The sequence below is a fragment of the Engystomops pustulosus genome, chromosome 2 (genome assembly GCF_040894005.1).
Source record: "Engystomops pustulosus chromosome 2, aEngPut4.maternal, whole genome shotgun sequence".
In the NCBI taxonomy this organism is placed as follows: Eukaryota; Metazoa; Chordata; class Amphibia; order Anura; family Leptodactylidae; genus Engystomops; species Engystomops pustulosus.
Window position 1 is genome coordinate 195895247 of NC_092412.1, and position 16377 is coordinate 195911623.

At 40.7% G+C, this 16377-nt stretch overlaps 1 protein-coding gene across 2 annotated transcripts; it reads left to right on the forward strand.

The window, feature by feature from the left end:
* Nucleotides 1–1725: 1725 nt before the first annotated feature.
* TMEM183A (transmembrane protein 183A) lies at nt 1726–12711 on the forward strand. 2 transcript variants are annotated; one of them, XM_072137728.1, is made up of 8 exons: nt 1726–1809; nt 3656–3745; nt 3854–4012; nt 5530–5692; nt 6333–6513; nt 7172–7255; nt 7904–8059; nt 8813–12711. In XM_072137728.1, the coding sequence occupies exons 1-8, from the start codon at nt 1767–1769 to the stop codon at nt 8996–8998; spliced, it is 1062 nt and encodes a 353-aa protein (XP_071993829.1). In that variant the 5' UTR covers nt 1726–1766; the 3' UTR covers nt 8999–12711. The 2 variants fall into 2 exon arrangements, with proteins under 2 accessions (XP_071993829.1, XP_071993828.1); XM_072137727.1 differs by lacking the exon at nt 1726–1809 and adding an exon at nt 1840–2136.
* The last annotated feature ends 3666 nt before the right edge of the window (nt 12712–16377 follow it).

The window sequence follows — 16377 nt, forward strand, 5'->3', positions numbered from 1 at the left end:
ATACAACAGCTGATGTGAGGCAATTTGCCTAATTACATTACCGTTTACGTTTGTAAACGCAATGTTAACGCACACGTTAACAAAACGCATGTGTTAATGCGTTTACGATGCGTTTTGTAAACGGAAACCTTAACAGTGATGTAATTAGGCAAACCACCTCTCCTCAGCTGTTGTATATGCGTTTCAACCGCAATGAAAACGCAGGTCAAAACGCAACGTGTGAACGCGCCCTCAGAGCTGTTCAGGCAGGGAGCTGGGCTCTCCTGCTCTGGTCTGGTGTGCTGACTGCTGTACGCAGTCTGAAGTAGACTGGAAACTGAACTCTAGAAGTTTCCTGACCAGGGGTTTTGTTACTCCCACTGGTCAGGTAATGGCTACTCCTCCAATTACATCTCAGCTCACAGAAACAAGGTGTAACACATGTGATTGGCTGACACATATTACATCAGAGAAAACAATTAACTCCTGCCTTACCAGGCAGACTCTACCACTGCAGTGCTCATCTGTGTTATGTAGTTGTTATGTAGTGACCTGCTGTGGGGTTGATCAGACCCCTCACAGGCTGCAAGCTACATGGTGGGACGTATTCGCAACAACCCCTCTGCCTTGCATCGGCCAGGGTGTTGCACATACACGCCTGTTTACAAAACTACATGAGAAAACCTCAATGTGTGAACTCAGCCTAATAGTGATAGTTATGTGCTTGAAGTTTTCAGTCAGTCAGTGTGGATTCACACCACAGTAATTGCCATATGTTGTAAGGACACGTCAGGAGGATTCTGACGTGTCCTCACAATGTATGGCACCAAGGTATGCTACTGTATGCCTATAAGCGGGGGGGGGGGGGGAGGGGGTTGTACAATGGTGGCAGGCGGTGATTGACTGCTACCGACGAAGACGAACAGATGTTGCCCCAGTGATGTCAATGTCCTAATATAGTGACAGTGACATCACTGGATCCTCCCTGGACAGACAGAGGCAGCATTTGTCAATTGATATGTTAAGTTGGTACATCAATCGCCTTCCTGACATATACACATAGCGTATTTAAAAAATGTGGTGTGAACCCAACCTCGACTCACCAGGGCTGAATCCTCAATTAAATGTGGAAAAATTAAATATTTTTTTGGTATATCACTATATAATCTCGCCTAGGCCAAAAGTACCCTGGGTAAAATCTTGCGTGGGCCACTTGAACCCGGGTACATTCTAGACTGGGGGTGTATTCGACCTGTTGCACTGGTCCATAGCTCCCAACAAAATTGGGGCCTGTGCGGGGTGCTAATACACTCACTGAAAAATGTAAAATGTTATATATTTTGGAACGCCTCAGCTAAAAAACAGAAATCCAAAAAGGGGTTTGGTGTGAAGGGGTTAAAGCCTGCAAGAAACCAGCAACACTCTTTTTCATACACTCCGGTAGGATTGGCAAATATTGGGATACATGTTTTTAAGATAATTTGTTATACATTATATTTTACATCAATACACTAAACATTAATTACATCCATAATATTTTACTTAAATAGCGACATTTCAAAAGAAAAAAAACGTATCCCAGAAAAAACAAGCCCTGTTATATTTAGAATATAATAAGCTGTATAGGTCGTGGATGGACATTGTATAATAGTAAAATAAAGTCCATGATCTGATTGGTCGCCATTCACAGCTGCTCTTATTTCCATAGACTCCCATATAAGTTCTAGCTCCAGGACTCCTCCCTACGAGGTGACCAGTGCACACCACTTGATGTTAGAACGGCTGCCATGGCAGCGCCGGGCCCGCCCCCTCCTGATGACGCGCTCTCTGGTAAGTCTTTCCGCATCTTCCGGTCTTTTGCCAACCACAGTCATGTACAGTCAGTGTACAGTCATGGCGGGCGGAAGTGCCGGAGATTACTTCCAGGTTACACAGGGCCGCTGTGACGTGTTCCATGATGGCCGAAGACCCTGGCGGATCTCACTTTCTTCATCCTCTGCTCCTTTCGTCCCCCCGTGGTCTGTAGCCATGGCCCGGACCGACCCTCCCCTGCCTAGAGTCTGTGTGACGTCCGCCCGCACCAAGCCGCAGCCATGCCCCGGAAAGGGAACAGAAAACGGCTGAAATTCCGGGCCGATGATGTGAGCTCCCACAGAGGTGAGAGGAGGAGAGGAGTACGTGTGCTATAGGTGACAGGTGGAGGTGTGGCTGCTATACGGTACACGTGACAGGAGGCGCCAATCAGATGTGTTCTCTCATATATTCGCAGGTATCTCTGAAAAGTGAGATGTGATCTGATTGGTTTCTTATAGTTGAGCCTTTAAACATCATAAACACTGTAGATGAGTAGCTGTTCATCTCTCCTGGGTATACTTATTTCATCCATGGAGCCCACCAGGGGCTGCAGTGTATTTTATCATCCTGCTACTGTGCAGAACTGTTTCCAAGCACTTGCCCAGCAGAGCGTCTCATTTGTTTGTTATTACAGCAGAGTGTAATAAGGTACTGACAACTTTAAAGAGAAACTGTCAGGGCGATTTGGGACACCACACCGCCCACAGGCCCCTATAGACCACTGGTTTAGTGTCCCAAATCACCCGCAAGTCCTTCTGTGGGCGCTTTTTAATAGCTTCCACAGAGGGACTTGCTAAAGGGCTATGTGGGGCACAAAATTACTGATCCATGAGGACCTGTGGGTGGTTCAATGTCCCAAGGTCCTCTTTAACTACTGTAGGAGATTTGGCCCAGTAGAGACCGTGGTAGCGGGGTGCTGTGATGCAGTTCACGACAGTGACACCAAGGTACAGTCCAAAACAGGTCTAGCCTGTGTTTATTTCAGCAGGAACAAAATAAAACAGCCTTCACATTCAGGCATCAAAAACAAAATAATATCCTACCCGTCAGGGTGCTAACTAAACAATGGTTCTCTGACTCACCACTAACAAAAACACTTGGCTGCTCCAGGCACAGAGGTCAGGGCTGTGTGCTCTCCAGCCTCCACTCAGAGAGACCACACTCTCAGCTCTGCTCAGCGGCTTTATGCAAAACTGATTAGGCTGCTCCCATCACCTGTGTCCAAGGTGCTGGACAACACAACCTCAGCACTAAGGCCTTGCATAATAGCAAAACCTAGGGGAAACATACCGCCCATCCACAGTTAACCACTTCAGTGTCTCTAATATTATTTCCTAAAAGTATTTTAAAATTTCTATGCTGAATGTCCTCTCTAACGCCATTAGACATTAGATGGCATTCATTAGGGTTATGATCTGTAATGTGGTGAATCAATAGCTCTGTTCCCCTAATAAATCCTGGCGGGCGTCAGTGCTGGACTGCACTGGCAGGGCAGTTCTACTCCAGGTCCCGCCTGCTCCTGAATGCTCACAGGCTATAGCTTGACAGGAAGGCCCAGGGCTGGCCAACTCTGCTGTTGGCCATGTCCACTTAGCTTGGAGGTGGCATAAGGGGCGGGATGTGCCTATGGATCCAGCGCACAGCCAGAAATTGCACCTATTTCAGGTCAGTTGCATAATATCCTTAGCTAAATTCCATATACTATTGTATTAGACCCCTATTAACTATTGTACTTTTGTCAAGTCGACAAAAAAAAAAATCCCAATAGATTCCAGTCCAGTCTTGTGTATCTTTACTATATCTCCGACTATTTGTCTTGCAGTTACTGTGGCAGATTTTGCCAACTCAGATCCAGCTCTTGTCAAGTCTGGACGTGTGAAAAAGTCAGTGGCCAACGCTGTCCAGAAAGAAGGTGAGCGTGGATGGGTAATGCGAGACGTGAAATTGGGAGACTCATGGAGAAGCTACTGACAGATGTGATGTGGTAAAGGTAAAATAATGTTTTTCCTCTTATCTTTAGTGAAAGCACTTTGTGGCTTGGAGGCCTCTCGGGTCCCCAGTGAGGATGGTTTGTCCACTTTGTCTGAGAATGGACATTATGGGAGCAGCGAGGAACTGGAGGATATTGAAAATAATAATGGAACCTTTTTAAGGAAAAAGAAAAGCAAGAAACAGAAAGGTAAGAAATTAGGTCCTTGGAACGGGGCTCCTTACCCATTGGTATAACTTATTGCCTATGCCATGCTTAGGGGATGAAGTTTTGGGGGGTTTCAGCAGTCTTGTACTTCCTTCTGAACGGAGTAGATAATCTCGTAGGCAATGTGTTATTCACTTCATCTCTACAGGGCTATTAGATACTGGGATATCTTTAGTAGCCCCATGGAAGTTTAAAGAGGATAGTGCTTGTGTGACCTTGCTTCATTCATTATTGTGTGTTCTGTGGATGTAAAGTAAAGGCTTAGTATATAAATAGTCAATACAGCACACACCACCATACAATCAGAAGATGCTTTGAAATCTCCGGTCGCACCATTTTAATTCTGAATTGCTCACTGCGTAGTATAGAAAATGTATTCTTTGTGTTTACAGGTAAGTCCAGGGAGGCAGTAGAATGAAATTAGCTTACTGCTAGGAATGTCTGGAATCATACTTTCCGTTTAACTCCTTGCAGTAAAGTGATTTAATAGTACATTGGGGGGTGTACGACTAAGTGTTAACCCTTAACATGCTGCTGGCGGCACTTGGGCGTTGCCTTCATGGCTGTGATGATCCTTCTTTTGCCTTGACAGGTCTATAAGACACCAACTGTGTTTGTGTGCTTGTGGCACATTGTGACAGATAAAAAAGGACATATGCTGCACATGGAAGTAGTACATGTAGTATGCTGGGATTGATCAGACCCCTTAGGGCAGTGGTGGCAACTCAATGGTACGGGTGCCAGAGGTGGCACTCAGGGCCCTTTCTGTTGGCACCTTTGCCATTGCCCCAGCACACCAGACAGGACTAAAAGAATCTTCCTGCAGTTCCAAGCAATTTTAAAAGTTGCTGCTTTCAGTCATATTTTGATACTTACTTCGCTACTTGGGACTGTAGGAAGAGAAAAATAAACAATAAAAGTCCTAAATGGGTTAGGTATTGCTGTGTCCCAAAATTTCCGATCTATCAATATATAAAAACATTTATTCCCAGCGATTAACCCTGAAACTGAATAGTTCAAAAATGTACACTACTTTTTTGCTTTTTTTTTTTTTTTTTTTTTTTTTCATAAATGAAGTTGCAAAATGGCAAAAGAGTAATCAAAAGATCTAATAGTCCCACAAAAAATTACACTGTGCACAGTTCCATATAAGTTTTTCGCTTCAGAATATGGAAAAATCAAGATTTTTGCATACAATATGTTTTAATTGTTTAAAACGTAATGGAACCTAAATAAATTTGGGGTATCCCCATAATTCTGCTATTACGCGACATGAAAAATTAAATATTGCCACTGATGTACAATTTATCACACAGACAAAAGTATGAAGCTCTGTACACATTCTAACAAAGTTGGATTTATAAGGAAGGGGAGCAAAAATGGAAACCGAAAAAGGGCATAGTTGGGAATGCATAAATATACATTTCTATATAATAAGGTCTCTGGTTTAATATAAGAAACTGTAGAGAAATGTCACTGACGTCCTGTTTCTCTTCCAGAGGACAGCCTTGTAGATGACATTGGAGGAGACTATCCCATTGACATCTGGCTTGTCATCGCTTCCTACATACGGCCTGAAGATGTTGTGACGTTTGCTCTTATTTGTAAGAAAGCTTGGACCGTTACTTGCACTGCTGTCTTTTGGATGAGATTGTACAAAAGGTGTGATAAGCAGTGTAGTATATTACTGACTTCTCATAACCTCATGTAATAATAATCTGCAGACTGACTGCTTCATGGAAACAACTAGATTTGTTTTTAATACCTTTTTTCAGGATTTAATAGAAGCAACTTGCCAATATGGCTAGATGCAAACCATAAAGCCATGGCTATATGTCCTGATATAGGGGACGTTTATCAGAAATTCTATGCTAGAAAACTGGCGTAGAAGCCCTGAAATAATCGCAGTTACTTGCGAAACTCTGGTAATTGCTATTGTTTTCCCCTTCACGCCAGCTCCATGTCAAGTGGGCTTAAAGGGGTCTCGGCAACTTTCTTAGATTTGCCCTACAGTGCAGCCCCCACTCACCGGATACATCTGGAGGCCTAAGCCTCTTGATGTGTCCTGAGGAGCTGAGTTTCTATCATACGCTGATGCACAACCACCGGCATATAATAAATCTCCCACCATGAGTCCTAGTGAAAATGCAGTGAACTTGGAATTTCCCTTTAATAAGTTATTATTACTACTTGTTTTCCTCGAAGTATCGACACGGTTGCTGAATATCTTACAAACACTAGTTAATTTTAGAACGTTATATTTTTAAAAAAATATATTGTACATTTTGGTTACCTCTTGCAGACATTACCAGATGAGCGCCTACCTTCCTGTTCGTTTTCTCCCAGAGTGCATGTACAGGCTTCGTGCTCTGCGTGCGTGTGTTATCCGTTCCTTATTTCATATGTATGAGCCATTTTGTTCAAGAGTGGCTAAAAACCCTTCATTACCTGAATCGACTCCAAACACTTTGTTAAATTCAAAAGTAAGTTTTATATTTTATGTTTTTCTATGGATTGTGGTTGGGAGTTTGTACGAAAAATGCTTATGTAACTTTGTTTGTGTTTGTCCAGTTGAAGAAAATCTACCATCAAAATCAATCATGATAAACCAGGGACACTTAGATCCAGGCACCGTGACTGTGATTATCTTCTTTTATGTTATCCATGGCCTGTGTCCTTCTTAAGTAAACTCTTAAAATTATGGTAATGAGTCTGAGGGGAGCCCCACACTGCTGTCTTTTCATTGGTTGTTACAATGAGCAGAGCAGGTATACAGGAAGGTATACATGTTCTGCTCTTTGTAACAGCCAGTGAAAAGACATCACTCGGGGGCTCTGCAAACATCCTCTGAGCCCCTTAGGCTCATTAGCATAATTTTAAAATTAGTTTTTTAAGGGAAGGTGGCCATGGATAATAAATGTAAGATGATTACCACAGTCACAGTGTCTGGATCTATGAGAAAGTTCCATGGTCTATCCGTGATTTTGATAGATTTCCTAATGCTGTTCTTGCAAAGAACAGATTTTGGCTTTATAAACTTTTCTCATACAATTTTATATTCGCTTTAGTTAATGGTACATGTGTGCTGATCTTTTGTGGATATGAAATCATGATGTTGGCATTTCTTGTATTTCATTTCAGTGTTTACTTTTCTGGTGTAAAAAAGCAGAGCCTGGAAGCAGACCCGAGGCAATGTGGGAGTTTAACTTCAAGTTTAAGAATCCGGTATGTCTCTACAGAGAAGTAAATATCTGTTTGATTTGCATTCATCCTCCGGGCATGGGCTAAAAACCTTCATAAGATTTGCCTAAATGTGAGATTCGCCTGAATGGTATAAGAACCTGCCAGGGCTTTAGATATGAGTTTACATGTTTTCCATAGATCAGTGATGGCAAACCTTTTAGAGACCGAGTGCCCAAACTACAACAAAGACCCGCTTATTTATCGCAAAGTGCCAACACAGAAATTTAATTTGTGATTTATACTCCCTTCTCTGTCACAGTTTTCATTGATATCAGCCCCTGAGGCACCAATAAAGCAGAAAATAGTCCCAGCTGTCACTTTAAAATAGCTCTGTGCACAGCAAGTCCTGGGCTGTCTGGGACTGCAGGAAGATACCTGGAGTCATCTCTGGTGATGGCCTGAGTGCCCACAGAAAGGGCTCTGAGTGCCACCTCTGGCACCAGTGCCATAGGTTAGCCATCACTGCCATAGATGTATTTTATAAACCATCATTGCCTTTATTATGTAGTTAGTACTGCATGACAACACCTATGGCACCTGGGGTGCCTGTACACAATTTGGGATGGATCCCTCATTACCGACAGACAATGTAAGCTCTAAGTAATAATATCACTGACTTTCTTTGTTTAGCCACTAAAGCAGAAGAATCATTGTGTTAATGGACTACAACCCCCTGCAGAGTACAAAGAAGTTCATTTCAACCCAGACCAGGACTGTTGCCTTCTTCAAGTTACTACTTTAAATTTTATTTTCATACCTGTGGTTATGGGTATGACACTAACTTATGTAAGTAATGGGAATGTATATCATTATTTCAAAGGTATACGCTTTTCTGTTACGAGGAACATTCTGTAATTTAAAGGGCATTACTTCATTTTGTGAGGGAGAGGAGACATTAGGATAAAAGCATTTCTACATTTGTACTTTTATTATGTTTGCTTCATTTTGCTACTGGCACTGGTAATATGTGCCCGCCTTAACAACTCTGTATAAAAAAAAATTTAAAAAAATCAAGTCATTATAATATAAAATCAATAGCCATATAATATAACGTTATAATAGAAGCTACATTTTTTTATAAATCTGCATTTTAAAATTATGCAAATGATCATCAGGGGCCCCTGTCTGTGACACTGAAACCCCTTCTGGCTCAATTGTCTGTTAATCTTTCATGTCTCCATTCGGCTTGGGAGAAGCCTGACAGAAACAACACATGGAGGCCTGAATAATTATCCGACAACTGAGCCAGAAGGGGCTTCTGTGACCATAGCCAGGAGCCCCTGAAGCTCATTTGAATAACTTTAAAAGAAGGTTTTCTGAAAAACTAAGCTATGAGAAGTATAAAGAAGAACTGATCCGGTTTCCTGGGGCAAACGCTAGCACGGAAGTGTTGCTTACAGCACTGCACCCATGTGGTAATTTTCCTTTAAATGTTTTATAAGTTATTATGACCTGACCTAGAACAGTAGCAACATTGTCTTAATGTTTTTTTTTTTTTTTTTTATTAAATGACTTCTTATTTTTAACTTTTCCTTTCAGTTGACCATAAATGTCAGTACTGATATGAGGCACCACCGTGTAAGACTGGTTTTCCAAGATTGCCCAGTTCTGAAAGGAAAGAAGCCTCGTGGAGACCAAGGAGTGCAGATTGTTTTGGATCCTGTACATAGCGTCCATCTCCTAGACTGGTGGCATCCAAAATATCCGATCTCCACCATGGCCTAGTGTTGGAATAGATACTTTGTTTCTGTGAGCTGCCCCAGCAGAAACCAAAGAAACTGAAATATGACAGCAGGGTTATTCATGGTGCGCGGGTGGACACTTATTTACTGCCAAAGTATAAATCTTCCAGGTCATATCTCTTTATTCACTTCTGGCTTCAAAATAATTATCATCCAAGATTAATATGATCAAAAATGTTTTTTCATGATTGTAATTTTGGGAGTATTCTTTTCTTGCAGAAAAATTAAGTATTGGAACAAGTGTGATAGTTTTGGCTTCTTTATGTGTTGCCTCCTAAGTGTTTACCAATAGTGTTGACCAAATTGAATGGGAAGTTGCAGTAGCAAAGGAAAAATCCTGTGGCAGCCCTATGGCTTTTTATCATTTGGATATGAGTACTGATCTGTAATGTGGATTTCCCCATGTAATTGCATACATATTGATGCTTTTACCCTTTTAATTTTGAGGGTATTTACCAAAAGTATAAGTCAAATAAAACAATAATTTATTCCTATTTCTGTCAGCACCTCTGCTGTCTATAGGGCTACAGCAGTGACTTGTTGACCTTTATGTCAGGTTCACATGCAGCAGCCATTCACCATTACTTCTATGAGAGCTTTCCTGGCAGAGCTACATTATGGACTGAGTTGTGTTCTTCTGGTTCCAGCCACAGGCTATAATTTGGGTGGTGGGGGTCACCAAATAATACCAATAACACCAACAATAATAGTTGTACCAACTATTTCTTGCCATGGATAGATTATTAGTAGCATGAAAGCCTAGACAAACCCTTTAAAGAAATTTGTTGCCAAAAAAATTATGATTGTATTTTTTTAATGTGATTTATTTTTTCATTTACTTGGGGTGCATTTTTTATTGCTTTACACATTTCTGGAAATAAGTCATTGTTAATATTTTAAACTGTCAGCCACTGGAGAGAGTTTTAGTCTTGTACTACTCTGGAGATCAAAGTTAGAGAAAAATGTCTGATCACTTGATTTTCTTCAGAAATAATTTCTGTTGATCGACATTGGATGGGATTTTTGTAAGGGGTACACCATGCCACTAGAACTGTGTTTTGCAAAATTACCAGTGTATCAATACAGTGTCATAGTAAGAGGTTAGAAAAAGACCTCAGTCCATCAAGTCCACCTATACATTGTAGTGCGTTGAACTAGAAGAAGGCAAAAACCCTACAAAGCAGGGGAAAATTCCTTCTGATTCCTAATATAATTCCCTGGATCAACAGAAACGTAAAACCTTTACTTTGCAAATAATTGGATTATCATAAATGAAGAGCAGCAATGACTGTCGCACAATGAGAGAGATTTACACTCAGGCTTTCTCCAGTTTGTCAATGAACATAATGTTTCAGATCCAAATAAAAATGAATACATTTTCTCACATCACTAAAACAAACTGTGGACCACTCATATGTCCACATAACATGCTCCTCAGCAAAGGTGAGTGTAGTCTTATAATTTTTTTCTGTTAATGAGAGGTCACTTCAGTGTAAGCTGTCAATCCACATGCTCTTAAACAACACATTTTTAGTTCACTGATCTGATTTTGTCAGTGAATAAAATAAGGGACAGGGCTTGACCTATGTTTCTAGTGATTGGGGGGGGGGGTGAAGTGTGAAAAAGCCCATCTAAAAGACTGGATCAGTAAGGCATTAATGAAAAATCTCTGAACAAATCTATGTGTGTCAATAAGCCAAAATAGCTTCATTAAAATAAAATAACTGATGTCAAATAATTAAGTAAATTAGTGCCAGATTTAAACCAATAACTTACAGGTATCTGAATTTTGATTCTGTGCACTAAAATATAGACCGTTCATGAACTAAGCTTAAAACACTGCTATTTTACTCATGTTAGGATATATTCACCTAGGGCAGTGGTGGCACTCGGAGCCCTCTCTGTGGGCACTCAGGTCTCCAGGCACCCTCAGCATAGAGTTTATAAGAAAGGACCCATAGCTTCTTTCTGCAGTCCAAGACCACAAAGGACATTGTGCACTTACTATTATTTTGAAGCAACACATCCTTGGCTGCCTGTGACTGAGAAGATGTGGACAGGGCTGGATTGTAATTTGAGCTCCTGCCATGGACCCTGCAATTCTTCCTGTACAGTGGACCCTGGATGGAAGCTACAATAATTATCTTAATTTCTCCTCTTTCTGCTCTATTGATGTCCTCAGGACGTGAATGCGATTGAAGGATTTGACAAAGCAGTAAGCAATAAGTTGTTTTGTAAATTGCCATGTTGGCACTTAGAAATAGTTAAGCGAGTTTTTTTTGTAATTTGGGCACTTGCTCTCTAAAAGGTTCGCCATCACTGACCTAGAGTTACACAAGGACCTTGACATTTAGGAAATTGTGTGGTGTTCTCTTATTTTGATCTCCAGCGTATGTCTTCTGCACACAGAATAAAGCCTATAGTAGTCTGGATGGAACTGACTCAGTCTCCCGTGCTGAAGAAATTTTAAAAGGAGTCTAGTATGTCCACAAGCATTATAACCTGCCGATAGCATGTTGTAGAGAAATGCACTGTGATTTCCAACATGCCTTGTTTTTATTTTTGTCCAGTTTACCATTTCCAGGATATTTCCAGTTTAATCTGTGTTCTAATGAGGCAGTTTGTGCACCCAGTATCCTTAGCACCCAGAGCGCAATCCTGTTCCTGTTTGGACCACTAGCTTCTGGTCCTATGCTTCTCCAAACGTAAATCTCTAGCTTATGTGACAGAGGGAGCGGTGCAGACGAGAAAAGCAGTGTTCAATGTGGACTTTATGCACCAGCTGCCTCATTGGCATGCAGATTAAAAAGTAAATTTCTCAAAAACTACATAATGTTCAGAAATATTAAAAGTAGTTTTGATATCTTAATGCATTTCTCTTCAGTGTGCTGCTATCAGAATCTGTTTACGAAGATGATAGACTCCCTTTAACAGGATGGCTGATGGTGGAGGAGCCCTGCTCTGGCTGATGAAGTGCAGTGATCCAGCTTTAGAGTACATTCACACGACCGATATTGATCCCCATTGGCGCCTATGGCGCCCAGTCAGCATCGTGACCATGCACGTTGAGATATAGGACTTGTCCTATATTTTGCCATGTTGCAGCGTCGACCATCCACTGCTCTATGGAGAGGATAGGGGTGAGCAGCGCTCATTCCTCCTCTCCAGGACGCTGCCAGGTGCCCGCCCGGCACCTTCACGTGAATGCACCCTTCTCTGCACTGATACAGCACTTACATTATTCATTTGGCTCTCAATAGAGGTTCAAATGAATGTTCTTTTGGTTTAAAAGGTTCCTGAAATGGGAAATAGTCATTTGCATTAATTGCATTTTACTTGGTGACATATTGCCTTTTAAATTATGTTGTGTGGGTCATTTTTGGGTATTAAGCCGTTGTGCTCGAGCTTTATGGTGCTACTCTACCATCTTTCTGCTCTTGGGGTTTTATTTGTTTGGGTCATCAACATGAATGTCTTTCTTCCACATGAATAAATTTGTCATCCTTTTACTTTTGCCTGGTCTATTATCTCGTGCCAACTCATGACGGTGTGTGTCCCAGAGTTGAAATCACTTATTCTTTGAAGATGAGAGTTCTCTTATTAAATAGGCGCAATAATGGTGTTTGCGCAATATCTGGATTGTTATGCCGAGAAATTGAATGTAAATATATACAAAATACAGAAATTTTTCTCACAGATTTGTGTTACTTGTATTGAACTTTTAATGTCGATTTGCAAGCAGATTTTACATATGTGCATTTTAATTTTATTTTTGCCATTGAATTTAAATAATTTGCAGCAAAGAATGTGCCTCAATACAAAGTTTGGCTACATTCACAATAGATGGCAATGGTTCACGGCGCTGTATGGGAACCGTGGCCAGGAAAAAAATAGGACATGTCCTATATTTTCCCGAAATATAGCGCTGTGCGCCATACATCGCTATGGAGAGAGGTGGGGGGGGTGGCGCTCATCCCCTCCTCCTCCTCTTCCGGGTGCCGACGTGTGCCCGCCGTGCTACGGTATGGCGGGCACACATTCGTGTGAATAATATCTTGCCCACAGACTATTGTAAAAAAAATAAAACAATGCCCGCAAAAATTCACAAAGCTGTGGCAATAAAGTGCATTAATATAAATTTTTCCACAGTGCACAACAATTTTTTTCATGGGGAAAAAACTGTATCTAAATTACTTCTACATAAACACATTCATTTAATGTTACTTCATTGCACTATAACATTTATTTAAAGGACTACCAGAATGAAAGACTGTATGCAAATGCCCGAAGGCCTAGAGCCCCTCAGGCTCATTTGCATACAGTTCTTCACCCTGGTGTTAGATGCCCTGTGTTAAGACAATCTGTGCGGAAAAGCTGCAAATAATAGTCTAAGGCCATTCAGTCAAAGACTGGTTTCAGTATGTCTGTTGAGTCCAGTGGTCTGAGGTTCGGTACGGGAGTGAATTTTTCAGACAATATTCACTCAATGACAATTGATGTTGGGTTAACTGCACACAATCATAATCTTGTGGAGAAATCTCATGAAGTTGTACATCAAAATCTACTTAAAATTTGCATGTTATTGAATATGTGGGTCCCGATTTTTTTTTTTGGGACTTGCCAAAGATCAGGTTTGTATCCAGAACTATATACAATCAAAAACACAGACCACTTGCAGCAGTTTTCTTTAAAAATTTTTCTTGCTTTTATATAGTTATTCATGACAACATAGTAACATAAGTATATTTTGTAGAAATGACTTAAATAGTCAACGATTTTTTTGAGGATATACCTCCAATATACAGTCCTTATATTTCCTTTTTAAAGGTTGCATAAATGCAATTCCACTTCCAAGATTCACTGTACCGTGGCTTGTAGAGACATCTCACAGATAAATTTTCGGCAGAATATCAGGTCATCTCGTTAGTCACTCCTTAGCAGAGACGGCGCTCGCATGATTTCTGTGACGTTTCGGAGGTCACGCCTCCTTCCTCAGACATGCGCATCTCTGTCACTCCTCTTCTTTTATACATATATCGCCGGAAACACAATTAAATTTAACTCTATCTACATTGTAACAGATTACAGGTAAAATTACCTAAATAACAGGTGTAAGATACATACACAAAGATTTATCTTATTTCTTTATACCAAACTATCATTCAAGATGAAAGTTCCTCATACGACCAGGCGTGACTGCAATCAGAGAAAAACATTAAAATTACATTCTTCATTTATACCTTTAGGGCTTAATGTATCAAATTTATAAATCCAATGGACTTCCCGTTGGAGCAGGCGTTTTGTAATATTCTCTTTATCATAAGCTTCTACTTCTTCTAACACAGTCCATTTCAATTCAGAAATATGGTGTTTATGTTCAAAAAAATGTCTCGCTAACGAAGTTTCATGATATTTTTTCTCTTTCTTCTCAGGTAGATTTTGAGTTGTATTTTTACCATAATTTTTAATAGCTGATCTATGTTCGTTAATGCGAATTCTTATTTGTCTAGAGGTTTGTCCTATATAGGCTTTACCACATGGGCACTTAATCATGTAGATCACATTTTTACTTTCACACGTATATCTACTTTTCATAAGGACAGGGGTACCTTGACTTGGATGTAAGATTTTATTGCCTTTAATGATAGAACTACAATTCTGGCATGCGAGACACGGGAATGTTCCAGTGTGTCTCGGATGCAGAAATTCCTGTTTGGACAATTTTCTCTTTTTTATATCTGCTCTTACAATATGGTTTGCAATAGATTTTCCTTTCTTATAAACGAACCGCGGTTGATCTATAAACAGCCTGTGGTATTTTAAATCACATTTCAACAGATCCCAATGTTTCAGTATTGTTTTTTTAATTAATTTAGCATGGTTATCATATGTAGAAATAAACATATGATGTTTTTTATCTCTACCTTTAGGTTTTGCAATTCGCAATTCTCTATTATCAAATTTACCCACTTCGTCTGCTGTTTTAACTAAGTCAGCTCGGTTATATCCTTTTGTTGAAAACTTTTCTATTAATCTCTTTTTATGTTTCTCATATTCATTATCATTATCACAAATGCGTCTTAATCGTGTGAACTGTCCCCTAGGAATCCCATTAAAGATCTTGGGGCTATGGAAGCTACTACGATCTAGCAAATTGTTTCTATCGGTTTCTTTTATAAATAGTGTAGTAGAGACCTTGTTAGTATCTGTTCTCTGAACTAATACATCGAGAAAACTAATCTCTTTATAATTAATTTCACAAGTAAATTCAATCAGCTCATGCTGACCATTGAGAAACGTAACCCATTCCTTGAGTTCGGACTCTGTGCCGCCCCATGCAACAAACACGTCGTCCACGTATCTAAGCCAAAGCCTAGCGTGGTGACTATGTTGGTGCATGGGGAGGCACCGGTCTTCAAAAACGGACATAAAAATATTTGCCAGGCTTGGTGCAACAGGAGACCCCATTGAGGTCCCCTGTAATTGTAAGTAAAAGTCAGAATCAAATCTGAAGTACAGGCAGTCCCCGGGTTACATACAAGATAGGGTCTGGAGGTTTGTTCTTAAGTTGAATTTGTATGTAAGTCGAAACTGTATATTTTAGAATGGAAGTTCTAGACAATTTTTTTTTTTTTGCCCCAGTGACAATTGGAGTTTCAAAATTTTTGGTGTAATTGGACCAAGAATTATCAATAAAGCTTCATTACAGACATCTTACAGCTGATCATTGCAGTCTGGGACTATAGTAAAGCATCCAGAGAGCTTCACCAGAGATCACAGTGGGCAGAGGGGTCCGTCTGTAACTATGGGTTGTCTGTAAGTCGGGTGTCCTTAAGTAGGGGACCGCCTGTAGTTCTTTTTTAAGACAATTTCAAGTAACCCTATCAGAAATCTAACCCTATCAGAAATCTACCTGTTCAAAAAAAGATTATTGCCAAGTTATACTTATACAAGAATTGTATCCAGAACTTCCAGTGCAAAGCCCTAAGAAAAACCTCCTTCAACGTTCCCTATAATCAGTTACATAGTGGTCGCGACTAGAGATGAGCGAACATACTCGTCCGAGCTTGATGCTCGATCGAGCATTAGCGTACTCGTAACTGCTCGTTGCTCGGACGAATACTTCGCCCGCTCGAGAAAATGGCAGCTCCCGCCATTTTGCTTTTTGGCGGCCAGAAACAGAGCCAATCACAAGCCAGGAGACTCTGCACTCCACCCAGCATGACGTGGTACCCTTACACGTAGATAGCAGTGGTTGGCTGGCCAGATCAGGTGACCCTGGGATAGACTAGCCGCTGCCCGCGCTGCTCGGATCATTCTCTGTCTGGATGCCGCTAGGGAGAGAGCTGCTGCTGGTCAGGG

Bases quoted from the DNA above. Each gene is read 5' to 3' on its own strand.
- TMEM183A (XM_072137727.1), top strand. From the start codon at position 2,073: ATGCCCCGGAAAGGGAACAGAAAACGGCTGAAATTCCGGGCCGATGAT. The intron at 6,514-7,171 runs GTAAGTTTTATA...ATTTCATTTCAG, and splicing joins ACACTTTGTTAAATTCAAAA to TGTTTACTTTTCTGGTGTAA. The intron at 8,060-8,812 runs GTAAGTAATGGG...TTTTCCTTTCAG, and splicing joins TGGGTATGACACTAACTTAT to TTGACCATAAATGTCAGTAC.